Source organism: Podarcis erhardii (assembly GCF_964252035.2).
Source record: "Podarcis erhardii genome assembly, chromosome: 6".
Lineage (NCBI taxonomy): Eukaryota > Metazoa > Chordata > Lepidosauria > Squamata > Lacertidae > Podarcis > Podarcis erhardii.
In genome coordinates this window covers 23,767,564-23,795,142 of record NC_138510.1, presented here as the reverse complement: position 1 = coordinate 23,795,142, position 27,579 = coordinate 23,767,564, and the positions used below count along the sequence as shown (strand labels likewise).

Below are 27,579 nucleotides of genomic sequence, written 5' to 3'. Positions count from 1 at the left end.
TCCACTCACCCTGTGAGCCAATGTAGGCTTTTCAGGAAGGGATAGAGACGAGGCTAGAGCGACACTTCCCGTGGCCTTGTTGTTGTTCGGAAATCTGCTTCCGGGTCGGAGGCAAGGGATGCCGGAAGGAGCTTGCAGGGGCAGGTTTCCTGCAGTGGCTGAGGTTGGGCGCCCCACGTGCCCAGGCAGAGGCAGAAGGCAGTACTGTAGAAGCAGCAGGAGGAGGGGGAGCCGGAATGCTCTTCGTAGCTTGATCCTCGTTTCGTTTCATATCCTTTTACATGTCATATATAATATAAGTATTGTGCTTTGTAACATATAAAATCATTTCTTTTTAAAAAAACATACGGAGAGTCGCGTTATGTTGAGCCAGACCTTTGATTCTTCCCTACCTGAATATTGGCACTCCCAAGGTTTCTTCCTAGCTCATACCTGGAGATGCTAGGAATTGCAGCTGGGACCTTTTGCATGGAAAGCATCGTCTTCTGCCTCTGAGCTAGAGCCCCTCCCCCAAACACTGGACCCAGTTCTCCTGGTCTGGGAATTTGAACCCAGGACCTCTTGGAGCCAAGGTAAGAATAATACACCAAGACTAACAGTGGCTAAGCTGTAGCATTCCAGAGGTGGTCGGACTACAACTCTCACCAGCCCCAGCCAGCCTGACCAATAGGTAAAGGTAAAGGGACCCCTGACCATTAGGTCCAGTCGTGGCCGACTCTGGGGTTGCGGCGCTCATCTCGCTTTATTGGCCAAGGGAACAGGCATAAAGCTTCCGGGTCATGTGACCAGCATGACTAAGCCACTTCTGGCAAACCAGAGCAGCACACGGAAACGCTGTTTACCTTCCCGCCAGAGCGGTACCTATTTATCTACTTGCACTTTGACGTGCTTTCGAACTGCTAGGTTGGCAGGAGCAGGGACTGAGCAACGGGAGCTCACCCCGTCACAGGGAATCCAACCGCCAACCTTCTGATTGGCAAGTCCTAGGCTCTCTGGTTTAACCCACAGCACCACCTGTGTCCCGACACAATAGTCGGGACAAATGGGAGCTATAGTCAGTAACACAGAGGATCACAGGTTAGCCACCCCTTTAGTTTACAGGCATCTGTTGGGGATGACAGGTATAGGATGTTGTTTCTCGGGACAAAGGAATAGGCCAGAAGAACTACTTCCATTGTGCATGCAAGCTGGAAGTGCTTATTTATTAGCCCTTCTTTATTTCTTTTCTCTGCAACTTCCATCAGCACCAGCCTGTATGGCCAGTGGTAAGGGATGACTGGAATTGTAGTCCAAAAAACATCTGGAGGGCCACAGGTTCCCCATCCCTGTTCCGGAGCAAGCAAATTTGTTGCATTGTCTCTCTGGGAAAACTATTGAGAACTGCAGCCTTAATTATGTCAAAGCTAGGCCATGGCTTAAGTAGTTTTCTGGCAGGTTTCCCTGCAACCATTTCTTTCTGAAAGATGTGATTACTGTAACCTCCCCACACCCAGTGCTTTTTATTACTAAGCTATGATGGCTAAATGGAGCCTCTTCGTTTGGAATTGGTGTCAGTTGCTTGGGAGGGCTCTTTCCATAGACATCGGATTGGCCACTGGTGGATGCTGAAGTAGATAAATGGTTGATGTGATTCCTCAGGGCCCTTATGTCCTTCTCATTAAACACGTTGCATTTTTGAAGTGTAAACACTTCCTAATATTAAGTAGGGTTTACGTAGTCTTGTTACTCACATGTGACAATAAGCCAAATAAGCTAGGCTTCTCGGAAGGAAAAAATCCATGATCCATGGGTCAAAATAACACTAAGCTATCCCCTTTGTGGTACATTTACTTGTTCATACAAAGGTAGAAGCAAAGTGACAGCAATCAGTATGTAGTTTGTGCACAGTATGGTTGGTTGGCTTATCATTTTCAGCAAATGTGCCCTCTATGTGAGTGGTTCTGACAACCTTTGGTATAGCAGCTCATGAGCGAACAGAGATTTGAACTAGGGACCCAATGACCTCTAATTCATTGCTTTAACATCCTAAACCATACCAGCTTCCTATGCAATTTTATCTTGCCAATCCTTATGCCATTGTTATTTCCAGTAGATAAGTGAGTCCAAGTCTGAAATGGAATTTAAACCACCATGTTCATCTCCAGCTCTCTCTGGGGCTGCTGAAATGAGCATTCAGGGTCATAAGACCCCAACTGATGTGGGTCAGTCATCTGACACGAGTTGGGAGCAGGCACAGAAGAGAAGCCAACACAGTATAACGAAATATATACAGTGGTACCTCGGGTTAAGTACAGTGGTGCCTCGCAAGCCGAAAAGAATCCGTTCCGCGATTCTCTTCGTCTAGCGGTTTTTTCGTCTTGCGAAGCAAGCCCATTGACAGCTTAGCGGATTAGCGCTATTAGCGGTCTAGCGGCTTTTAGCGATCAGCTGAGAGGCGGCTTATCAGCGGAACAGCTGATTAGCGGCTTAGCGGCTTAGGAAAGGGGGGGGAGGGAAAAAACCCCGCGGGAACTCGCAAGATTTTTTCGTCTTGCGAAGCAACCCCATAGGGAAATTCGTTTAGCGAAGCGCCTCCAAAACGGAAAACCCTTTCGTCTAGTGGGTTTTCCGTCTTGTGAGGCGTTCGTCTTGCAGGGCACCACTGTACTTAATTCATTCTGGAGGTCTGTTCTTAACCTGAAACTGTTCTTAACCTGAAGCACCACTTTAGCTAATGGGGCCTCCTCCTGCTGCTGCGCCACCGGTGCACGATTTCTGTTCTCATCCTGAAGCAAATTTCTTAACCTGAGGTAATATTTCTGGGTTAGCGGAGTCTGTAACCTGAAGCGTATGTAACCCGAGGTACCACTGTACCTAGTTAGAAGTGACTTCCCAAACTAATTATTCCAGCCTCCTGCTTAGGCAAGAAATCTGCTATTGCATCCCTGATAGTGGGGCTGGCCCTACCATTAGGGAGAATGAGGTGGCTCTCAAGTGGCAGATTTGGGGGGGTGGGAGGAGTGCTGAGGTTTTAGAAAATGGAAGAGTCTTTGCCACATGACCTGCCCTGTACCTTCTAAGCCAGGCACGTCCAACTCTGGAGACTGTGATCTACTCCCGGTATAATAAAACTGGCAGTGATCTACTCATTGTTATTGCCTGGAGTTGTTGAGCTTTTGGGGGAGGACCGGAGGACAGAGTTTTTTGGGGCTGGGGCTGGCGATCAGGATCAACCAAGAATACCTCATGATCGAAGCAGTAGATCACGATCAACCGGTTGGACATGCCTGTTCTAAGCTATCCCACAGCCCCTAGATACAGTGTAGATGTCTAGTCTCCAGCACTGAAGTAAGATTTGACTGTCAATCTTGTCAGCTTCTTCACATGGGATGGTGAGGGTACCATCTTGTTGATTGCCTCAGGCAGTCAACTGTTCTGAGCCAGTCTTGTAAGGCTGGGTAAGGCCTCTTGCCTTAACCAAGTTGCTTAATTTCCCACAACTTGATAGGAAAATTTCCCCACTAGAGGGCAGGCACAACCTTTTTCAGATTCCTGTCATTTTCTTCTAGAGCCCAGGAATGCAGTGTTGAATTTCCTTCCTCTTATCTAACCCCTAATCACATACTTAAGTGCAACCTTCACTTGAAATAGCCAGAGAAGTCCCACTGGTTTTAAATTTCAGAATTGTGGCCCTCCAATTCCTGATAGATTATAGTTTCCAGTCAGCCCAGCCAGTAGACAGGGGATGATGGGATTGGTAGTCAAACAACTTCTGGAAGGCCACAGATTCCCAATCCCTGGAATATTCTGTTGTCACTTATTGTTAAAGGCACAGGAGCATGTGCAGAAAAGGGGATGATAACCTTAGTTGGATCAACAGCAGTGAAAATTCCCGTCCAGTTGAAAATTTCCACTCCGAGTTGGTTTGTGTTCAGAGGAGAGAGTGCTTCTCGGCTACCCAGTCATCAAACATTTTCTGGTTCACCTGAGGCAGCAAAAGATATTTGGCCAAACCTGACTGAGGATAACACTATGCATCTGATGACACGGACAGACATGAACTCACAGAAGCTTGTGCCACAATAATAAATAAATAAATTTGTTATTCTTTAAGTTGCTGTAACACTTTGTTTTTCTGTGAAAAGCAGTGCTCAAACATGTTCCTGTCAGGAGTCCCCCCCCCCCCCCGCACAGTTGCTAAGAGTTGATTTCTGTGTTCGCAGTTCACCCTCTTTCCAGTTGTATTTTTCCACTGGTTTCTTTTATTGCTTAGGGTGGGTTGTCCTTGTGGCTGCTAGATCTCTATCACTGGTCTCTCTCCCCACCCACCTGTGCTGTTAGTTCCCTGAGTCACTTCCTCCTCTCAGTCCTTCGCCTTCTATTCAGACCTCTCGCTGGAAAGCCGTTGCTGGAGTTGTTTGCAAATGGAGAAACTATGACTCACTTGCACCTGGATGGAAGCTCAAATGCTAGATGTTATTGCCAGGACCCAAGAGGGTTGGCTGATGTGTTGAGTCAATGCCGATGCCAGGCAGCTAAAGGGAGCTCCCCAGGAACTGGGCCGGCCCAAGGTTATTTATACACCAGGCTCCTTTTATTTCTTCTTGGGATTCTTCCAGTTTCACAATCGGAGTGGTTTTCTTGTTCAGCTTACAACAGGGCCAGCACCTGTCTGGTTTAAAGCAGACTGAAGACTTCAAATTGCTTGAGTGCTGCTCCCAACATTAATTTGACATGCTAATTTACAGTGTAGGGGAAAGCATGAAAACTGCATTGCTTTCAGGTGTGGACCGTTGCATACACATGTATTTCCGCTGAGGCTGGAAAGTTGCAATTAGCTATGGCTTCCCACTGTATAGCAACCCAACAAAATCCGGTTGTGATCATGGTACAAGCTATGCATGGGGGATGGATGTCCAACAACATTTGGATGGCCATATATTTATATGGTTTGTTTTCTGTATACCCAATCAAGTTGGCCAGAGTAGTAAGACAATTTTAGACTTGTATACAGTTTAGCTGCACTATACATATGGAAAACAGTACTAGGCTTGAACTTGGAACCTCAGCTGAGAACAGGTGGCTTTTAAAATGTCACTGCCTCTCAGCCTCAATTACCCACTTGTAAACTGACATTATAATTACTTGTCCTCAAAAATGACTTGAGGATGAGCCACATGGATGGTTATTCTTGGTATTGTCCATGTGGTTTTCTTGTGCTCCCCCCCTCCCATTCTGTCAGTTGGGTCCAACCTCTCAGCTTATTTCACACTTTATTGCTCACTTTTTTTTTGCAACTGTTGCTGCATATACCAAGGGGATGCTAGAAGTTGGGTCGTGCAACTATTTGTGTCTTGCACACCCAACCGATAGCTTGTGATCAAGTAGTGCTGCCAGTCTGCAACCCAGATGCCATTCATCTACTTTCAAACCACCTGAAGCAGTGAAGATTTAATAGGGAGCACCTTTCTTTTTTAGTCAATCATAATGTTTAATCAGTTAATCTAACCAGTTCATTGATAATATGTAGTGCTCCATCTGTGATAGTAGCAATTTTACACAGTGAGGTTATCAACAGATAAAATACATTAGGCAAGTAATCTAAAGCTTGGGTGGGGAATGTGTGGTCCTCCAGATGTTGTTGGGATATGACTCCCATCATCCCTGACCACAGGACTTGGGAGTCCCAACAACATCTGGAAGTGGTTGCACAGGTTCCCCATCCCTGACCTAAAATGTCATGGATATTCAGAGCTCCACTATTTATTCTGCACCATGAGATGTTTCTTTTGATTCATCATCCCATCTCCTATGCATGTTTGCATCCTGGTTCATTTTGGCTTCTGTTTTACAATCAGATTGCTCACTGTTAATGTTAGAAGGGGGTAAGAAAGAGAACTAGTTATGAGTAAGTGTGACTTAAGCAGTGTCTAACGATGGCACCATGAACCCCAAATTGGTGGGGGACAAACACACCTGAACATGCAGTCTGCTTTGAGTGGCAGTTGCATGGGAAAGCCATAGGCAGAAATCTTCCCCTGTTCTGCTAGCCAGGATCATTTTAACTGGAAAAGGACTTCCTGCTTACAATGCCTGTACTCTACCGAAAAGCTGTAGCTCCTCCCTAAACCACCATTTTGCTATCAGTTCATTTTCAGGTGTGCCTCTTGAACATTCCCCATGACTTAGTGTTGGGCCTGACAGTTGAGAAACATGATGGATAATAAGAATACTTAGCATTTAGTGTTCAAAGCTCTTCATGTACATTGTTTCAGAAACTCAGTGTTCCTGTAAGGTGGGTCATTGCTGCTATTCCCCCTATTGAAGGAGGAGGACAGGGCCACTGTGCAAGTTCATGTCAGAGGAAAGATTTGAACCAAGGATTTTTTGAGATTAATCTCATGCATCCTGTATTCTTTGCTACTGCACCAAGTGAATTCTATTGCACCATTGAAAAACTAGCCACATAGCAGCAGCCCAAGGCAACTTTTCTACCTAGGGAAGGTCTACACAACTTTGTCACCCATCAAGCTGAATGCCATGACCAACCACCAATTACAGCATACCAGAAGCGTGAGAACCTGTTTTGTAATCACTTGGAAACATCGGGGGGGGGGGCAGACATGGTTGGGGTAGGTTGCATTCTGCTCTGTGTGTCAGAAGGTATGTGGGCCCACACTAAGTAGATGTTATTACTGCTGCACCCCTTTACTGAAGCCTATTTATCTTTTCATTCCTCTGCTTCTTACCTTCCCAATATACACTGCATATTTGCAGTGTGTAAGAATGCAAAATTATATTTGTAGGGGAGGAAGAATAAACAACTATGCTCCACTGCTTATCAGTGCCTCCGCTAGGAATCTAATCCTGTTCAGGCATCTCTTCTTGAACCACAATGCCTTATTGGCTCTTTCCCCCCAATAATGCACATCCTCCCAGTTGTAGACTCATTGAATTGCAGAGTTAGAAGGGATCTCGAGAGTCATCCAGCCCAACCCCTGCAATGTAGGGGTCTCAAATAGATCATACATGACCATCTGCTTGCTTGAAAGGAATACAATTTTCTTTTATGTTACAACTAAGACATTTGTTGTGTGTATGTGGTGTGCTGAAATCGGAGAGACTCTAAGCCTGCACAAATGCCTTGCCTGAAATAATTGCAGCCGAGGTCATGGCTAACTTGAGTAGTCAGGGTGAGCGAACCAAGAGCGTTAGCTGTAAAAGGCTGGAGAGTTAGTTTAAAAACCCCAAAAACTACAGTCCCTTTGCCTCACCCCTTTTTCCCTATGCTCTTTACCTTCTCCATGCATTGACCATCTTGCAGGGAGAAGGCTTATTTCTAATTCTCCCCAAGTACAGGAAATGAGATAGGGAACCGCTGTGAGGTTTAGTCACTGAGCCAGACAGCCACATTCCTCCTTCATCATGTCAGCTGGCAGAGTCAATGCGGTGGATTGGCAACATACACACAAACGCGCACACACACACACACACTGCTAGCTGCTGCTCTCCTGCTCCTCGGGGCCATCTTGCTGCAGCTCTTCTTCATCTGACTGCACCACGGGGGTCTCGGCCCCTTCCTCACTGGTGTCTAGGCTGTTCAGGTCTGTAGAGGCAGAGGATGTGGATGAGATCCGGGATTTGATCTCGGTCGAGTTGGGCACCTGCAGAGAAATTTCCTCCTCGTAACGGTTGGAATCTGGCCAAGGAGGAAAAAGAGAACAAGCACTTGATGAGGCTGGCCAACATTTTGCTGCCCTCTATACCAATGTGAAGCTGTTCCTGCAACATTTCTAGCCTCTTAAGCTATGCTGGATCTCCCTATATTAGAGCAGAAGAAAACCTAAGCTTTGCTGCTGTTTCCCACTGTTGGTTATTGCAACTAGTTAGCAGATACATGCATGCCACATTATAACAGAAAATGCATATGCTCTCTCTTGCATCCTCCGAGCTCTGCATCTCTTTCCATAGAGGCGGGGCTTCCCTCCTCCACGGAGGAAGTGCTGCCTCTCACGATCTTTGGAGGCCCCCTGTAACCCAACTGCCCTTCCACCTCTCTCCTCTGAGCTGATGGCAGTTCCCTGACACTTAGCTAACAGGACCAGTAGTCAGGGATGATGGGAGTTGTAGTCCCAAAACATCTGGAGGGCCGAGCTTGCCTATGGCTGTCCTAGGATACTGCCTCACATACATAAGAGTATAGGAAGAGCCTGCTGGATCAGGCAAACAACCCATTAGCCCAGCATGCTATGCTTGCAACGGCCAACCAGATGTTTCTGGGAAACCTGCAAGCAGGACCTGAGCCTAAGAGCCCTTTCCCCTCCTGCAGTTTCCAGCAACTGGTATTCAGAAGCATTACTGCCTCCAACTGTGTCATCATGGCTAGCAGACACTGAGAGCCTTATCCTCCATGAATATGTCTAATCCTCTTTTAAAGCCATCCAAGTTGGTGGCCATCACTGCTGCTTGTGGGGGCAAATTCCATAACAGTGCATTAAGATGCATCCAATTTCATATACACACAACTCACCCCTTCATCTCACAGACAGGCTACCCAAACACAAGGATCTTGAATGATTATTTCTTGCAGCCATTCTGCAAAGCCTAAAATGGGGCGAGACATGCTGGCTTCTTGCTGTCTGGATAAGCCTTTGTAGTGTCAGAGGAGTCAGACACAAGTTAAGACTCTCTGTGCATCTCACCATGCCTGACCTAATTTAAGGTATTCTAAAGATTAGCATCTCTGGGCATTTTCTGGCTGTTTCACACACACAGTTGTTGTTTTGTTTTTGTGACTGTAAACTGCAAAATGTAATCTGAGAAGGTGCCCAGAGAATGCCTTTCTATTTTGTTTAGTTTTGTTACTTTAAAAAATTGCCCAGTGCCTTGAGCAGCCATATTTCCCATTGCTGGAGCCTGTCAAATTAATACAGCTGACTGCTGCCCACCAGTTTGACTCCGCTGTTTGCAATGAGGAGATTTCAGGTGTGGAATTGGCTGAAGTTCAAAATGGGCACTACATACCCGTATTTTTCACTCTATAAGACGCACCAGACCACAAGATGCACCTAGTTTTTGAAGGAGGAAAACAAGAAAAAAAATATTCTGAATCCCAGAAGCCAGAACAGCAAGAGGGATCGCTGCGCAGTGAAAGCAGCAATCCCTCTTGCTGTTGTGGCTTCTGGGATAGCTGCACATCCTGCATTCACTCCATAAGACACACACACATTTCCCCTTACTTTTTAGGAGGGAAAAAGTGAGTCTTATAGAGCAAAAAATACGGTAATTGTTCTGGAGCAGCTGCAGAGACAAAGAGAAATGTGGCTACCTTTTGCATGCCATTGAAATCGCCACTCAAGCACAACCTTGTAGAGTGCAAAACCTAGCTCTACTGAAATCTCACCTTAAGAAGAAAGGAAACTTATTCCTTCTCCCTTATGACTCTGGAGAAAGGCTTGCAAAACAAGAGAGGTATTGGGTGCAGGGCACCCAGGGGTCCAACATGAAATGCTCAGGAGCTCCCTTTTGCTCCATCAATTAGCTCCAAGCTTTAGGAAACATGGGACAAAACACCCTCAGGGATGGGGTGGGAGCAGGGCCGTCTTAAGCATATTCGGCACTGTGGTGCAAAGATCCCTCCAGCTCCTCCCCCCGGCAACTCCAAAACACGGGAGGAGATGGTGGAAAATGTCCTCTGCCTCCCTCATCACCCCGATCCCCGGCCTGGTGGCACCGATCAAGCAGGAAAACGTGCTGGCGGACATGCTCTCCGGCATCGGGGCGCCCAAGAAGGCAGCCTGGGAAGGCCGCGTGCCACCTTTTGCCAGGAAGCAGTAGGACAACGACCAGGAGCAGGGCCGTCTTTAGCAGATGCAGAGGCTCATGAGGGAAGCTGCGTGCAGCTTCCATCCTAAGCCTCTGCAGGGATTGCTCTCCTCCTGCAGAGGCTTGGGAAAGAAGCTGCACGCCCGCCAGCCATATAGTTGGCAGGGCGCAGCTAGCGGGCGTGCAGGGAAAGGGAGGCAAAGCCACGCAGCTCCCCATTCACTAGGGCGCCCCAGAGAGGCCAGCGCCGTGGCACAACAAACCACTAAGACCAATGGGAAAGGCGGCTCTGGGTGAGAGTAGCTCCTTCTTCCAAAAGCTGCTAAGAGGTCAAGGAAAAGCAGCAGGGTTGCCTTCCCCATTGCTTGTCTGACAGAGGCCATCAATCTGGCTGCTTAGGTGCCAAACCAGGCCTGAAACCAAGAATGGATCCAGATAAAATGCTTCCAGGCATACCTGCAGCTGGCCAGCAATCATGCGCTCTGTCACCTTGCCCCGGAAGGGAATATTAGAGTCTGCAGGGTAGTTTTCTAAAAACTTACCAGAACATCGTAAAATGGGGACTCGCAGACACAGCTATCTGGCACAGCTATCAGCAGTGGTGGGGCCTTGTTGGGGCCATCAGCCCACAGCAGCTGCTGAAAGCTGGGCCTGTGCTCCCTTTGTGGTTCTTATGCTCCATGCCTGCTAATGCTCATGAAATTTACAGGCCCCCTTCTTCCTTCTATTCCACCGCTCGTTGCCAAGACAACAAGACAACTATTTGACAACTTGCATTTTCTAAACTAGAATGAGTTATGCAATACAACATATGGGATTTTGCTTAATTTACATCTTCCCTTTTGCTGCTTCTGCACAGAACTTGGCAGCCCAGGCTGCCGTATGGTTCATTAACTCCCGATCCTGTTCAGAAACAGCCTCCTGTGCTTCTGCGCGAAAGTTACGTTGCGCGGATGGTATTATCTGCCCTGCTAATAAATCATTAGCCAAAGACACCGCTGAACATGCCGCGCAGCGTGTGACTCCATGACAGCGGGAGCAGGTTGACCCCATAAACCCCTTCCGTCAAGAGCCTGGCCTGGCCAGATCTCCTCCGTGAATCCCTGGCCATGTCATTGTACAAGCCACGTGCCTCGCATTCCTTCTCCATGTTTGGCAACGGGAGCTTTTGTGCATGGCTTGTGAATAACGTGGCTTGGAGACATCATCAGTGAGGCTGTTTAACTGGAATGCAGGAGGCTGTGCCGGTAAAGTGCTTGAATCACACTCTGGCTGAATCACTGCATAATAGTGGGGTCTCGTCGCCTTCTCTTTGACCTCTTGCACAGGGCAAAGAGCCTTCCAGCCTGAGAGTGAACAGAGCGGGGATGCGGAGAGCTGTATTTTAATAAATGCAATCAACATAAATTCAAATACTTTGGGAGATGGGTCAGTGATGTTGTCCATTTAGGGACAACTGGCCCATGCTTGCAGAATAATAAAAGCTGATTAAATGGTGTGCCGGGTTTTGGTTGGTAGGTTGGTTTGGCAGTTCGTTTCCCAAATTCTTTTAATTCGTTCAGTGGGAACAAGCAGCCTTCTGCTGGTGGTACTGCTTTTCCAGAAAAGGCATTAACCTTCACAAAGTGGGGTGTGTGGCCAGTCTTTCTGTGTCCTGTCCCCACCCCTGAACATTTATTCCAAAGTTATGGTGCTACATTCATATTGCACTATGCAGTAAGATTAGCTGAGGTCACAGAGTGATGGGATAGATCAGTGGTAGGAAACATCTAGCCTGTGGGCCGTTTAAGCCTGCCTGACCTCCACATTTGACCCGTGGCATAGTTTGTCCCAAACCGCATCACCTAACATGATAGAACGTCAGGCGTGAGGCAGGCAAACCTCCTGGAAGCCCGTTGCGCTCCTCCAGCCATGCTGCATGCACAAGCATTGCAGCTTGGCAGATGGAATGATCCCCCTCCCCTTCCTCCTTGCATCGACCCCCTTTTTGAGGAGTGGCTAACCTGGGGCGTTTCAACTACAACTACATGCCCCATCATCCCTGACTACTGGCCATACTGATGGGGCTGGTGGGAGTTGTAGTCCAACAACCTCTGGAAGGTGATTAGTTAGCCATCCTTGCTCTGTTTGAGAGGCTGCCTGGTTCAAGTTTGGTTTAAACCTTAAGAACAAAGAGTACAAGGGCTTGTTCATACCTCCACTTCCCCTGTGCCTGGACAGCATGGGTCCAAGCAGCTTCCCACTTTCCCCGTGCTTTCTAGCCATTGGTCTCAGCTGTTTTGCCTTGGCCTTGCCACTCTCCTCCAGAAAACCGGCTCTTTCGTGCTAAATCAGAGCAAATGGCAATTGCCATTTGTTCTGATTCAGCGCTAAAGGTCCTCCACGCCTCCGGGGGCAAGCAGAGGTGTGGAAAAGCCCTGAGTCTCACCCACCAGCTGTTAATACATGAGCAGAAGACTGAGCAGGCACAAAATTCCCCTAGGTGCAGTGTTCTCCACTATAGTGAGATGGACTGTATGTTTATTCAGATTATATTACTCATTTCTAAATTTGCAACCATACATATACAGTAAGTTATTTCATGCAAATTTTATGCAAGACTGTGCCCTCTGTGTGTGTTTTTGGTGGCATGTTTCTTTTGTTGCAGGGTGAGACATAAATCGCCATCCTATTTCACAGATTTCCTCCGGGACTTTTTCTTTCAGCCTTTCTACTAGTAGACTAGGGGTTGTCAACCTGGTTCCTACCACCCACTAGTGGGCATTTCAGAATTCTAGGTGGGTGGTAGGGGATTCTAGGGCACAGGCTGGTGGGAGGAAAGGAAATTTTACCATCAAGAAAGATGCATTAGTGGGCAGTAGGTATAAAAAGGTTGACTACCCCTGTAGTAGATGGAGGTTAGTCTCAGTTTCATTCCCCTCTGCTCCTTTAACCAGAGAGCATTTCACCTGTACTGCTCCTCTTCAGTCTTAGGAATCTTTGCATCAAAGTCCCCCTCGCTCAGGCTCAGAAGAGCATACAGCCAAAATGCTGTAAATGGCAAAGCAAGCTACTTGTTTAGCCCCCAATCCATGGGAACCTCTGTGACATTTGAATAAAATGTCAGATCTATCCATCAGCCAGCATTAGATCTGTCACATTTGGTGCTTGCTCCCTCATCTATTCTTGTTTGGAAAGATTCAAATAAGCATGTAGGCCCCAGAGAAGGAAAAAAATGTACTTTTCACTGACTTAGGATTTGAAGCGTTTGAAAACAGAAGAATAGTTAGTAATAGGGAGCAGGGACAGGTCCAGGTGGGGTGGAATCAGCAGGTAGGCTGAAAGGCTAAAGTTGTTTCTCTGTGCTAGTAGCAGAGTTTGAGTTGATATTGTGATGGCTTTTTAACTAACACACCAACAAACTAATTAATTTCAAGCATCTGGATTTCTCTGCTACGGAGAAAAAGCCAATCAATTTTTTGGCACACAACCCATAAAGGTTTTGGTTTTCTCCGCTGACTGTTTGATAATCTGTTTTGGCAGTGGCAATGGTTTCACCCCCTAAATTATAAATCCCACTAAGAGGCAGCACAATTTCACTTTGAAGAGCACATGCTCAGAAACGGAATGTGTTTGGTTTGACCCTGTCTTGCACCATCCCCATTTAAACACATAATAAAAGAGAATTTTCAATGTTTAGTGCCACATTTAATGTGCACGTTGAACAGGAAAAAAAGCCAAACCGATACAATCATGACATACCAAACAGGTAAGTAGAAAGTGCATAAATTTCATTTTTCTTTTTCACTAGTGTATTTGTGGGTGCAGATTAGTGCAACAGAGTACTGCTGGTACCTGAATGAGTTCCATAAATCCTAAAAGCATGGTATTTGTGAGTGTGATCCCCATAACACCTAACCATATTCCAAAATCAGGCAGAGTTTAGCTGGTTTTGAACCTCTAGCCCTCGTGATTATGAAGAACAATAAGAATTTGGCATGATCTGCCAAAGGCATACAAGTTAAAGGTGGGACTAGGCAGTACTTCTAGTAAGCAGCAGACCAGGCTTCTGCTTAGCTCAATGCCTCTCCTTATTTCTCTTGCCTCTTCTCCAAACAATTGCTTCTCCTTCCCAAGCAGCAAGCTGGCAGACCAACCCAATGCCAGAGCTACTTGTAAGTACCTGCAGTTGGTCAACTGAGAATCCTGCTCTCCCTATCCCAGGATAGTAGGTTGGGGTGCTTATTCTCAAGTAATTCCTGTATCACCCTTTGCACACAAAAATGCAAACAGTAGGCTGCAGAGGGATAGTCTGCTCCACCTTGCCTTGGTAAGAAATGCAGACGGAGCAACTTCCACAGGTGCAACCTTAGCACGTGCCTGTTAATGATGCTGTTGCAGGAAATAACCTTGGCCCCACTTGACCCGAGAAGATCCTGAGTCAAGTCAAGTCCATTTTTATTGTATGTAGCCAAAGGCCTTTACAATGGATGACAGAAAATAAAAGGAAAATTTTCCTCTAAAATCATGCAACATAGCCTGTAGCAGTGTGTAACATAAAAAGAAATTTACAACATTACATTTTAATATTGGAGTGCATTCACATAGCTGGAATGGAGCTTCTTGGCTGCCAAGGCAAATTTGGCTACCTGGTGTGTAATATATAGATGTTTATCTGCTATCAGTTCAGTTGTCACTTCCTGTGCAGATGGACCTGGAAGCCAATTAAAAACTGGCGATATAAAATTTCCTCTGGGCGTTGTATACAGGGGGCAAATCAGCAGATTGTGTGTGATGTCCTGTACCTGATTGCATCCATATATACATTTGCGATCCATATGGGGAATTCCCCGATATCTCCCCTCTCAATATGCTGAGGGCATCTGTTGGAATCTTAGTTCTACAAAAGCCCTGCGTGGTTGTGGGAAGGTCAAAGTCTCAAGGTAATGGGGACTTGACGGATTGGTCTTAATTTGGGTGTAACAAGTAGAGTAATGGGCGGCAATGATGGATGCTCTTTCTTGGTTGGCATCCTGATCAAAAATCTACTTTCTAAGGTCAGGTGGGCTAAGTAGTTCTCCATTTGAAGATTATAAACCCTAAGCTTATCTTGGCACTTTTGAGCCAGGCCCCCTGTCCTTAGTTGATCTAACTAGCAGAGCTTAGTAAGGGTATGATCCTCAAAGGCATTTACCCTGTGCCAGTATCTCAGATAGGCTGGATCAATTCTCTCTACTAGCGAGGGGAATCATGGTCCAAGGGCTCACTAGGCTCATTCCTAATCTCAGCTCTTCGGATCCCCTTTAGTAGCTCTGCAATTTACCCTATTTTTTGCTCTATAAGACTCACTTTTTCCCTCCTTAAAAGTAAGGGGAAATGTGTGTGCGTCTTATGGAGCGAATGCAGGCTGCGCGGCTATCCCAGAAGCCAGAACAGCAAGAGGAATTTCTGCTTTCACTGCGCAGAGATCCCTCTTGCTGTTCTGGCTTCTGAGATTCAGAATATTTTTTTCCCTTGCTTTCCTCCTCCAAAAACTAGGTGCATCTTATAGAGTGAAAAATACGGTGGTTGGTCTGCAATTACCTACCAGAAATCAGAAGGCTGCCACCAGAATACCCTAAGTAGCCTTACAAACACAGTGACACACACACACACAAATCCTATATTAATAATAATAATAATAATAATAATAATAATAATTTATTATTTCTACCCTGCCCATCTGGCTGGGTTTTTACCCAGTCACTCTATATGTTCTTTCCTTACTGTAGCTTCCTCCATTGATGTCAGCGATGAACAGTGATTGGTTCAATTCACAATCCAAATTCCTTGGGTGGGCATTCCAGCCATTCCCCTTTATGAAGGAGTTATATTTCTAAAATTTACTACATGCAATGCCTTGAAAGAAAATGTGATGAAAATGATGTACAGGTGGTATATTACACCAGTGAAATTAGCTAAAATGTATAAAATAAGTAGCAAATGTAAGGGAAAAGAAGGTACTTTCTATCATCTCTGATGGGAATGTAAAAAGGTGAAAGGTTACTGGGAAATGATTTATAATGAGATGAAAAAGATGTTAAAATATACATTTATAAAAAAGCTAGAAGCATTTTTACTTGGGATTGTAGGCATGGATATTAATAGGCAGGATAAAAAACTGTTTTTATATGCAACAACGGCAGCAAGAGTATTATTGGCACAGAAATGGAAGCAGGAAGAATTGCCGACGAAAGAGGAATGGCAGATGAAATGAATGGACTACGCAGAATTGGATAAGATGACAGGAAGGATTCGAAACCAGCGGGACCAGAAATTCTTGAAGGACCGGAGTAAATATGTGAGTTATTTGAAAAACAATTGTAATCAGCTGACTATGCTTGTAGGATTACAAGAGGTTTTGTAAGGAGAACTATATGAAATATTACAGAAAAAAATTAGGAGAATGGATTCTAAAGTATGGATTATTAAAAGTAATAGTTAAGAGGCGATGCAAGACTAAGAGATGAAGGTCGAAAATCACTAGACGTGGTTGATGGAAGTCCTAGGCTTATAGCCAAAATGTGGTATAAGATGAGAGACGTTATGTTATGTTTTATTTGGAAAATATATGTAAAGCCAATATATATATATATATATATATATGGTTTTGGTGTCCTCGGGTGTCTTCCCGTGTAAAAGTTGGGGTGTCTAGGCGACGTTTCGACGAGGTCTCACTCGTCATCTTCAGGCTGGTGCTTTCGGCTTCTTGTTACTGGAACAGAGCAGGATCTCAGTGTTTGAGTTCCTATAAATACTGTAGAGGGGGTGTGGTGTATAGCCTCCAATGTTCTGGGCAGAGAGGAAGTTCCCAGGCTAGTGTGCCTTTTCTTCTTTTGTTCCTTAATTACTTGAGAGGTATCTTGAGTGATTTCTTGAGTGATATCCTGAGTACCACTTAGGTGGGTCATTAGGTGTGGATTAGTTGTTAAAGTCTTTGTGTCTTGACCTCTTGAACTTTGTGAAGAGTTTTCCTGAGAAGATGGCTGTACTGTACTTAGTTGTGCTCTGGCTTGGCTTCGTGTATAGGGGCGAGCTGTGGTTTTGTGGCTTGTGTCAGCCAGGTCTGTGTAGGGATTGCAGGGGGGTGCAGCATCCGGAGGTGCCACCATGGATTGGCTACTGGATGGTGTCTGTAATTCATCTGTGGAGAGGGTCTGGGTTTGGGTCTGGTGTGGTTGATTGGTGTTGGCGTTCTGTGTGCCTCTGGATCTGGTGTCAGTTTTTGTGGGGAGGGCTAATTTCCAGATGTCTGGCAAGCGGGATGTGTCGTCACGCTTGTTCATGTTGTGAGGGTGTTTCTCTATCTCGATGGCTTCCATGATTATTCTCTTGTGGTGATGTTCCGTGTTAAAGAGCAATTTGGAATCTGCAAAATTAATTTCGTGTCCTGTTTCTTTCATGTGTTGGAAAAGAGAGGAAGTTTTTTCTTCTTTTTTGACGGCATTCTTGTGTTCTGCGATACGTGCATTTATTCGTCTGTTTGTTTGTCCAATGTACGTGGCTGGGCAGACTTTGCAGGGTATTTCATAGATCCCTTGGTTTTCCAACTGGATTTTATCCTTGGGGTTTCTGAGGATATTGGCTATTTTTTGGTTGGTGCAAAAGGCTGTTTTGATATTGTGTTTATGGAGGATTTTGCTAATTTTATCTGTAGTGCCCTTGATATAAGGAAGGAGGGCCATGCCATTGTTTTCTTCTGTGTCTTGGTTTTTGGGGGGTGTTTCCTTTTGGATTAGCTTCGTAATCCTGTTTTGCTGGTATCCATTGGCAATTAACACGTTTGAGAGATTCTGTAACTCAGTTGTCAAGTGGTCTTTGTCAGCCAGGCGTTTGGTTCTGGAGATGAGAGTCTTGGCTACGGAGTTTATTTGTGCAGGGTGGTGGTGTGATTGTGCATGTAAGTAGCGGTTGGTGTGTGTTTTTTTCCGGTAGATAGTGTGTCCTAGGGAGCCATCAGGTTTTTTGTAGATTAGGACGTCAAGGAAGGGAAGTTGGTTGTTGGCTTCTATTTCCATAGTGAATTGTATTTTGGGGTGTAAGTTGTTGAGATGTGTGAGGAAGCTATCCAGTTTTTCCTTCCCGTGTGGCCAAATTACAAAGGTGTCGTCAACATATCTGAGCCAAAGTTTGGGTTTGTGTTCTGACTTGTCTAAAGCATTGGTTTCAAAGTGTTCCATGTACAGGTTTGCGATGACCGGTGAGAGGGGTGATCCCATAGGTGCTCCTTCTATCTGTTTGTATCTTTGTCCATTGTGGATGAAGTACGTGTTGGTTAGGCAGTGGTTGGTCAGGTCCAAGATGTATTCGGGGGGATTGTATTTGTTTTGAATAGCTGTCAAGGCTTCATTAATGGGCACTTGTGTGAAGAGAGATACAACATCGAAGCTCACAAGTAGGTCATTAGGATGTAGGTTTTGCTTCTTGATTGTTTCTATGAACTGGAAGGAGTTTGGTACAAGCTCCAACTGGAAGGAGTTTGGTACAAGCTCTGGTACAAGCCAGAGCACAACTAAGTACAGTACAGCCATCTTCTCAGGAAAACTCTTCACAAAGTTCAAGAGGTCAAGACACAAAGACTTTAACAACTAATCCACACCTAATGACCCACCTAAGTGGTACTCAGGATATCACTCAAGAAATCACTCAAGATACCTCTCAAGTAATTAAGGAACAAAAGAAGAAAAGGCACACTAGCCTGGGAACTTCCTCTCTGCCCAGAACATTGGAGGCTATACACCACACCCCCTCTACAGTATTTATAGGAACTCAAACACTGAGATCCTGCTCTGTTCCAGTAACAAGAAGCCGAAAGCACCAGCCTGAAGATGACGAGTGAGACCTCGTCGAAACGTCGCCTAGACACCCCAACTTTTACACGGGAAGACACCCGAGGACACCAAAACCTGCATTCCTGTACCCGTGAAAATCTACGAAAGCATATATATATATATATATATATATATATATATATATTTAAAAAGGAGGAGTTATATTTCAACAGGCCCCAGAAAGAGTTGGATGCGGCTAGAAGTTGATGTGGGTCAGTTAATGGGAACTGAACATACCTGGCAAAAGAGCAGCTACGTTGTTATTGTCCTCGGTCCCGCAGCTGAGAAACACGTCCACAGTGTCTTGGTCCGAAAGGTCCATCATGTCCATCTGCTCCAGCATGTCCACATTCACCTCCATGGAGGAAATGCTGCCTAAGGGAGCTAGCAAAGAGATAGAAGCCATCAGATGTCGTGCAGCATGGCCATCACCTGTTCATTTTTTACATGCAAGTGAGGCAACTGTGTTCCCATAGTCTAACGCACCGCCTATGACGCCTCCCCGATGGCACTTACGTCTCCTGTGCTCTATCTGCAGATGTGATACTGGGAAGAAGAAATCTACGTCATGTTGGAAAACCTCCTCAAAGAATCGCTGCCTCTCCCGTAGCTTGAGCTGCTGTTGCTGCATCTGCTCTGCATCCAGCCCTCTCTGCCCATTGTCCATGTCGGCTGCAAAGGAACCAGAGAGAGGAAAAGGAATCAGAAGCAGCTTCCTCTCATTTCTTATCTGAAGGGAAACACTTCCCAGAGCCAAATGCATGTTAAGTGGGCAGGCAGAATTTTAATGAGAGTTTAAACTGCTTTGTGAGAAGGTTCAGTCTGCACGCGTTTCTTTGCCATAATGTCACTGCTCTTCAAGAAGTATTTTATTATTATTACCAATGATGATTTGAACTTACGAGTGACTTATTAATCACTCGCTACGCAAAAAAAATGTCTCCAGTTGTCTTACGCATTTTTTAAAATTGTGAACCGCCATGAGACCTGCTGGTTAGGAGGTATACAAAATAAACAAGCAAGCAAGCAAGCATAAAATGAAGACATTATAATAAAAAGATGTAGCAGTTCATAAAAAGATCCACTGACAGTCCCCAATAAACCTCAGCAAACATTTCATCAGCAACAACTCATCAAGCACAACCAACAACCAACATCATGGGTTTTAATCTGACACCAAGAAGTTGTTAGTGAGAGCCCCAGACAGACCTCACTGGGGAGAGCATGCCACAAATGGGGGGCCACAACTGAAAAGGCCATTTCCCTTGCCATCACTCCAGACTTCCTCAGAAGAGGGACTCAGGGCAGGGCCTCAGAGGAAGATCTAAGGGTCTGGGTAGGTTTCTTAAACAAAACCTGCAAAACCTGTTTACCAAAGGTGAAAACAGAATGACCATGCAGTTCACAGGCAGCATTCTGTTTTTCAAAGTACCTCAAACTCCGGGGAAAGGAGGGACATCCTGCTTTTGTCTAACCAAACCAGCTACACTACTTGCTGCAGAGCTATAGCATGGTGGTTGGGAGAAAGGTGATTGAAAACAGGCATTGGGCTCTTATCTATCCTTGTCAGCCGCCTTTCTTTCCAAGCTGACAAATAATTTGAATCCCTTTCTTGGGTGTGTTTGTTCACATTTCTCCCACCTATGAAGAATTGTCAGAGGGCATGCATAACCTCTCTAGACAACAGCCTTTCGTACTTCAGGCTTTTTGTAGGTTTCCTAAGCTGGGGGTATCAAACCTGGTGTCCTCCTAATGTTGTGTGTGGAAACTCCCATCAGCCTCAGCCAGCATGGTCAGGGATCAAGGATGATGGTGATAATAATAATAATAATAATAATAATAATAATAATAATAATAATAAATTTATTTGTACTCCACTCATCTGGGTGGCTTCCAACAAAGATTAAAAATACATTAAAATGTCACACATTAAAAACTTCCCTAAACAGGGCTGCCTTCAGATGTTTTCTAAATGTCAGATAGTTGTTTATCTCTTTGATATCTGATGGGAGGGCATTCCACAGGGCGGGCGCCGCTACTGAGAAGGCCCTCTGCCTGGTTCCCTGTAGCTTTGCTTCTCACAGTGAGGGAACTGCCAGAAGGCCCTCGGCGCTGGACCTCAGTGTCCGGGCAGAATGATGGGGGTGGAGACGCTCCTTCAGGTATACTGGGCTGAGGCCATTTAGGGCTTTAAAGGTCAGCACCAACACTTTGAATTGTGCTCGGAAATGTACTGAGAGCCAATGCAGGTCTTTCAGGACCGGTATTATATGGTCTCGGATGATGGGAGTTTCTGAGCACATCAGGAGGACCCCTGGTTTGCTACCACTGTTCCAGAATGATAATCTCTGCTCTGAATAAGCCTGACAATAAGCAACGTGGAGAGCAGTCATTAGGCTTAAGTATATTCTAAACCATTGGTTCTGAATTGTTTCTTTCTTTCTTCCATGGATCATTGGAAAATTGCTGGGGATCTTGACAGGCCACATAATAAGGAAGTTGTTCTACCAGTCAAACCACATAAAGAGCTCATATTTTAACCACACTTTCCTCCCCACTTAAGCACAGGCATCATTGTCAAAACCAATATAGTACTGTGAAAAATATGAGCCCTAGACCCTGTCACTGAGAAGGGTTTCTAACTAGCAAATTGTTATGGAAAAAAAATAGGAGATTGTACCAAGTCTCTGTTATGAAAATCACATGCCTTTTTAAGTGAGCCAGCCTTGGCAAAAAAAGAGTCCTTGATCTCCACAATTGGAAAAGAATCAATAAAGTACATGGCCAAGTACAGATAATCTAAAGTGTTCCTTTCTGTGGACCACTTGGATGGAGTTATGGACCACCAAAGGACCACAGTCCACATTTTGAGAATCTATGCTCGAAACCAGTCTTCCGCAACCAGGTGCCCAGATACTTTTTATCACAACTCCCATCAACCCCAGCCAGAATGGTCAGTGGTCAGGGATAATGAGAGCTGTAGTCCAAAATGATATGGAGGGACTCAGGTTGGGGGAAGGTTGATTCAGACCCAGCCATCCTATGAATCAGTAGACTGAAGGAAGCTTGGGCACACAGAGGTTCACCCTCCTCTGCTATCTACGCCATCTTCACAGTTCATTATCTGGTAGCCCTGTTCCATATGTAACCAATTTTTGAAATTATCAAGGGGAGAGGTTTAAATCTTTCCCTCACAGTACTAGATGGGAGCAACACCTCCAGTTTCCACTGCCTTGACCGATGATGAAAGCAGAAAACAGTGGCAGACATTTTAATATTTGCAAATTTAGCATCTGCATTCGTTCAGATAGTATTTTTAGATATGTGCTAAAAAGCAAACCAGGTTCTGCCTGGTTTATGAACTTGCTAGATCAAAGCAAAGAGTCAGCTCCCTTGGACTTACACAAGGGCAGAGCTGGGTTCCAAAGTGTTTCACTTTGATCTAGTACTGGGCAACTAAATTGCCAGTAATATGAGTTAGGGACCTGGCCAGAATATTTTTTGAAATTAGCATTAGGATTAGGGAAGAATGAGTCTGTCAATTCTGGTTTCTCATTTTTCCAATCTTAAATTCAATTCACCTCATTTCTGCATCAGTTCACAACAATAACTACTTTATCAAATACATGGCTTTTTTAGTACATGTTTTCTTGCCTGGAGAACTGCCCTGCAAAATTTGGAGAATTTTGAAGGCTAGCTTTATTTCAGTTCAAAATTGGTTCAAGAAGTGTGAATTAAGTAGGTTTCCAACTGAATTTCCCCTCCATCCCTATAATTTTAAAGGGAAGGAAGGAGGTGAGCTCTTGGGTAGCCACTTGAAGTAGAAAAGTTGCCAAGACTGCTTATTGCTTATTTTGTTTCATGCTCACACTTTTCTTCAGTCCATACTTCCCCAAACCCATAAAAAAAATTCCTCTTGAACACAGATAACTCAGTTCCTGCTCAGTTTTTTTTCTTAACAACAAAAAAATGATTCTTTTAATTCTTTCCATGATGAAAACCACAGAAGAGGGGAAAGTACCAGTCAAGAAGCTCAACAATGTTATGAACAGCCTGTTATGAACAGGACAAGGGTTGGGCCAATCTCCCATTTTGGGGAGAAATCCAGAGGTCAATGATCAAAGCAACAGAGGAGGAACAACAAAACTGGGTAGCCATCAGACTTTGCCTTTGAGATTTTCCGCAGCGAATCTCAGATGCCTCCAAGCTTCTTGACTCAATAGCCATCGAGGCAGGGACCAGTCTGGCTGGTATAAGGAAAATGTGATTACTGAGTTGGGCAGTGCCATAACCAAGGAAACCAAACAAACAGTGAACATTTTAGTTGTCTGTGTCTCAGGCTCAGCAGCCTTGTCTGTTGCTTCAGGGGAAATTTCAGTCAAACAGCAGCAACTGTTGAACTTTGTGTTGGCTGTGGAAAAAAAGAAGTAGGAGGAACCAGACAAGGCTGTGTCTCTCTACTGGGACTAAGGTATTCAGTGCCAAGTTTCAAGAGAAAACTCAGGAGATGCTGCAGCAGCTACCAGGAAAGGGGGATACAGCTGCTGGGCTAAGCAAGGCTCATGCAGCCTTCTTGACACATGTCCATCAGCTAACAAGCATGGCAGTCATGGACTGCTTGAATGCAGATGAGTGGTGGGAGGCACCAGCTGGGGAAACCCAGGGGAAGAAGGCTCAGAGCCATGGGAGTGGTGGTGGAACGAAGATGAGTGGTCATAGGGAGAAGAGGGAGCAGACTGGCAGGAGGTGGTGTCGGAAGCTGAAGAGGTAACAGGGTTTAGTAAGCAGGAAGAGACTGTGGCAGAGAGCAGTCCAGACTCAGAGACAGAAGAGGAAGCTGCAGAGGAGAGGAGCCATGAGGCGGGTTGCTGAAGAATCCAGGGGGTCTCCCCCTCCTGCTGCAACTAGCTCCCCTACCCCCTAGTCACCTAGAACACAGCGAGAAATGAAAAGGGAAAAGGAAAGATTGGTTGCATGCAGATGCAGTCTATGATTGCTTCGGGGGGTGGGGGGGCTGGGACTTGGGCAACTGTGGGAAGGCAGGGACCTTCAGACCTTGCAACTGCCTCATTGGGACAAAAACTACAAGCAAATGTTTATGGGATCACTAGGCCTGTGTTATTTGGGTTCCTTTGAATAAAGAGTTGACTTCACAGACACAGCATTTTTTTTAATTGCTGATCTGCCCCTGACTCTGGCTGCTGACAGTGGCTTTCCTAGGTCACCAGTCAACACTGGAATGTGTGCTGAAGCACAGGAAGCAGAGGCCACAGCTCAGTAGCAAAGCATCTGCTGAGCATGCAAAACATCCCAGTTCCAACCCCCAGCTTCTCTTGGTAGGGCTGGGAGTGTGCTTGGTCTGAAACCATGAAGAGCCACGGCCTGCCAGTGTGGATAATACTGAGCTAGAAGCACAAATCAATAGATGTCCGCTTCCTTATTTTCCTAACTAGCTGATCCGGAAGGGTAAACATGTCATTTTATTCCAAATATTACATGACGCAAGAATGGGGGAACTCGGGAGGAAGGGAAGATATATACCCCCATGGAGACTATTCTGCCAGCCACCACCATCACCACCCCTGGCAGTTTTCACAGTGACTAATAGTAGTAAGGATGCAGAAGTATGCATTGTGCAGTGAGTTCAGCATACTCACAATGAAGAAGTAGTCATGGATGGAACTTACTCATGTGAAAGGGCTATAGCTCAGTGGGAGAGCACTTGCTTTTCGGGGACAAGGTCCCAAGTTCAATCCCTGGCATCTTCAGCTAAACTAAGGAACCAGGGAGCAGATGATGGGAAAGCCCTTTGGCCAAGACCCTGGAAGATGAGAATAGACAATTGTGTGCTTCATTTTCAAGGACTGGCAGGACACTGACAAGTGTGCACTGGGGGAAGGATGGCAGGAGCTTGACTCAGGAGAGGGGGTCAGTGGTTTGTGGGGACCTGTACCAGCCAGGGGGCAAGAGGCAGAGGCAGGGGGAGCTTCAGAGCTGGAGGGTGGAGCACAGGAGGAAGAGGCAGGAAAGGCAAGTGAAGGGCTGGGTGCTTCCCCACCCTTTCCTGCAACACTCTCCCAGAAGCAGGAGAGAATTGAAGGGGAAAGAGCAGAGGCAGCTTGCACACAGGCATAGTCTCTGGCTGCATGCACAGCCCGTCGGGGGAAGATGCATAAGCATGGCCTCCTGCTGCTACAACTGATCTGTATAGTGCAGACCTGGGAATAGCTGCACAGATGCTAGACTGGTTCGCATGGGTATTCAGAGCAGTAGAAATGACTGTGTCAGTTTTGACAATAAAGAGTAAACTAGCTCCTGTGTGCATTTCTTTGGCTGGGGAGCACCCTTGACATTAATGGGATAAAATTCCAGTCTGACCTTGAATAAAGCAGTTTTTGATGTTCTTATATCCAAGTAAGCATGCCTAGGAGGTGCTTCTACATGCCTCTTCCACCATGGTGGGCCATTTCCTTTTATTCCAGCAAAGCCCCAGCTGTATCACAACTGGAATCCTTTACTAACAGGCCAGACCAGTCAGCTGCTTAGCTGAGTTTTCCCACAGAAAGCAGCCAGCAATTAAAATAAGAGCAAATGAGTGATGAAAAGGGCTTGTGGGGAGAGACTGCTCTAATAACAGGCCCTCCCAAGGCTAAACGCTGGAGGCAAAGTTGTTGGATTTCACACAAAGCCATCGACTCGGTCAGGACACCTGTTGTGTGTTCTCTAATGCAAAGCTACAAAACTTCATTCCAACAGAGCGCATGCGGGGGGGGGGGGGAGAGAGAGACAACATTCATTTCCCACAAGAATGCAACTCCTGCGAAGTTCCCCAGATCAAACCAACATAGTAAGAGACAAATACTGGACTTCTTCTCTACAAAAATAAAAACTTCAAATTCGGCACCAAAAAAAGGCTGAATGTTGCAACATATATGAGCTAGATTGGCCAATGGTCTGGCTCAGTATAAGGCAGCTTCCTAATCTCCATTCGCCTTGTCCTCTCCTCTTTGGAAGGCAGTGCAGATTAGGACCAGCAGGAGAAGCAGCAATGGTCAGTAGCAACAGTAATGGCTCCACTGAAAGCATCTTGTCCCAGGCCTCTCTAAGCCCTCCTATGCAGGCTATGTGTGTGTGTCCTTCTGGGTGTCCAGGCACCTTTGTGTATGTATGATGTGCCCTGCTGGATCACGCCAAAGGTCCATTTAGTCCAGCATCCTTTTCTCCCAGTGACCAAACATTGCCTGTAGGTAGCCAGTGAGCAGGACCATTCTCCCTACTTGCAATTCTCAGCAACCAGTATTCAGAAGCATCCTCTCTCTGGCCATGGAGGTGCAGCATAGCCATCGTGGTTGGTAGCCACTGATAGCCCTATCCTCCATGAATGTGTCCAATCCTCTTTCAAAGACATCCAAGTTGGTGGCCATCACTATGTGGTCACGTTGCTTTAAGTAGCACCATCTGCATCCACGGTCTTACTCCAGACAAAGAACCATATTCAGTTGACTTGAATTCTGGCTGAGAATATTAGCAAAAATAACAACACCATTCTCAGAACTCTGATACAGCCAATGTTCAAGTTTTCTGCTTCAACGGGGCAACAGAAGAACATAAGACAACTCTGCTAATCAGGCCAATGGCCCATTTAGGTCAGTATCCTGATCTCACAGTGGCCAGCCAGATGCCTATGGGAAGTGTGCAAGATGGACAGGAGAACAAGAGCACTCTTCCTACATGTCATTCCCAGCAATTCCCTCCGAAAGTGGGGGCAAAACCTATTCATTGTAGCTAGTAGTCACTAATAGCCTTGCCTTCCATGAATTTGTCAAATCCTCTTTTAAAGTGGATGTCCATCACTGCCTTCTATGGAAGTGAGTTCCATAGAATAACTTTGAATAAGTACGGTACTTCCTTTTTATCTGTCCTGAATCTTCCAACATTCAATTTCTAGTGTTATGAGAGAGGAAGAAAAACTTTTCTCAATCCACCCTAGTACAGTAAACCCGCAAATTACACAGGGGTTAACATTCCAGGGATTGCATCTAAAGCCAAAATTGTGTATGGTCAAAGGGTTCAATGTCAGGTGGGATTTCCAAAGTCATTTTTCCAGGAACCCCCACTCCCTTTCCATCCCTTTTAATTTTTTGATATATGTCGGTCATACACACAATGCACGCACAATTTAATGCACATACGTTGTGGGCTTACTGCAACTGAAATTAAATCTCTGGTCTTATTTCACAATTGTGCAATCCTGTATCAGCTCACATTGCAATCGGGACCATTGCTCTGTGTCTGCTTCTCCTCTTCCTTGTTCCTAGCACACACACACACACAAACACCAAGGAAATGCGCCAAGAAGCCAGGCCACAGAAAGGGTCAGGCGTCCAGACAAAGAGAGACGGGACTGATGGGTACTGTGTCAGTACATGCCAGAGCTTGCACAGAATGTCTTATGTTAGCATCAGAAAGACGTGTCAGGATTGATTCCCCGGGGTAAATTAACAAACCTGCTGATAAATTCCCTGATGAGATTTCATTAGCCATCTGGGCAGCCGGCCACTAACACTGAAATGCCATTATGTAACTTGCACAGATAGCCAGCGGGCGAGATGAGCAGCTGGTGATGGGTCCTGACCGCCCCATGACTACAGGGAGGGTCAGAGACAGTGTCTTGTTCACCACTTCCCTTCCTCCTTTTATCTGGCGATGTTTACTATTCTGTCCATTTATGGATGGGAGGAAAGAGGTCTGTATGCACACTTTTCCTTCTTATTTGCTAAGGCTGCGTACACACTGCACATTTAAAGTGTGTACCCCACCAAAGAATACCGGGTACCGTCACTGGCTAAAGAGGCTGGAAAATATAGCTCTGCGATAGGGGAAACTACAGTTCCCAGGATTCTTGCTGGGCAGGGGGAATGTGCTT

At 45.6% G+C, this 27,579-nt stretch overlaps 1 protein-coding gene and 1 long non-coding RNA gene across 2 annotated transcripts in view; one reads left to right on the top strand and one right to left on the bottom strand.

Annotated features, from left to right (window-relative positions):
- The first annotated feature begins 31 nt into the window (after window positions 1–31).
- Window positions 32–2,976, top strand: LOC309345174. Its single transcript, XR_014158054.1, has 3 exons — window positions 32–670; window positions 1,034–2,274; window positions 2,858–2,976. It is a non-coding gene; the product is annotated as an uncharacterized lncRNA (long non-coding RNA).
- Window positions 2,977–5,445: 2,469 nt separating this feature from the next.
- Window positions 5,446–27,579, bottom strand: part of DBNDD2 (dysbindin domain containing 2) — a 32,085-nt gene continuing 9,951 nt past the window's right edge. The window contains exons 2-4 of the mRNA XM_081868158.1: window positions 19,170–19,325; window positions 18,891–19,037; window positions 5,446–7,678 (exon numbers count right to left, since the gene is read on the bottom strand). Of these exons, the coding sequence (XP_081724284.1) occupies window positions 7,476–7,678; window positions 18,891–19,037; window positions 19,170–19,325 (506 nt within the window). The 3' untranslated portion in view covers window positions 5,446–7,475. The remainder of the gene's footprint in view (window positions 7,679–18,890; window positions 19,038–19,169; window positions 19,326–27,579) is intronic.